At 31.3% G+C, this 364-nt stretch overlaps 1 protein-coding gene across 1 annotated transcript in view; it reads right to left on the reverse strand.

Annotated features, from left to right (window-relative positions):
- The window catches only part of HELRODRAFT_170390 (hypothetical protein), a gene marked incomplete at both ends in the record, with an annotated part of 3,546 nt that extends 3,405 nt beyond the window's left edge, over positions 1 to 141 (reverse strand). The window contains one exon of the mRNA XM_009016221.1: positions 69 to 141. Within this exon, the coding sequence (XP_009014469.1) occupies positions 69 to 141 (73 nt within the window). The remainder of the gene's footprint in view (positions 1 to 68) is intronic.
- Positions 142 to 364: the final 223 nt, after the last annotated feature.

A 364-nucleotide genomic window follows, 5' to 3' on the forward strand; every position in this document is an offset into this window, starting at 1 on the left:
ACATAGCCAGCAAAAAAAACACGTTACAAAATCATGAACAACAATAACACATCAGCAGTGACACCAACCTGAAAATACAAACTGCAGCAACAACATCATCAACAACAACAACATCAACAATAACATCAACAACATCAACATCAGACCAACAAAATGACGCGTAACTTCTTTTATACGCAAAACTGAAAAAAATTTCTTTTCTAAAACAAAAAATGTTTTTTTGATTATGGAAGAGAAAAAAAACCTCAAAAACTGAATTTTTACGAGTTGGTAAAAACGGATCTGGAAAAATGAAAAAATCAAAACAAAAAAAGACAGATGAAGACATAGAGCTTGTATGATTGTAGCACATGTTACGATCCAT

Source organism: Helobdella robusta, assembly GCF_000326865.2.
Source record: "Helobdella robusta unplaced genomic scaffold HELROscaffold_18, whole genome shotgun sequence".
Taxonomy (NCBI): Eukaryota; Metazoa; Annelida; class Clitellata; order Rhynchobdellida; family Glossiphoniidae; genus Helobdella; species Helobdella robusta.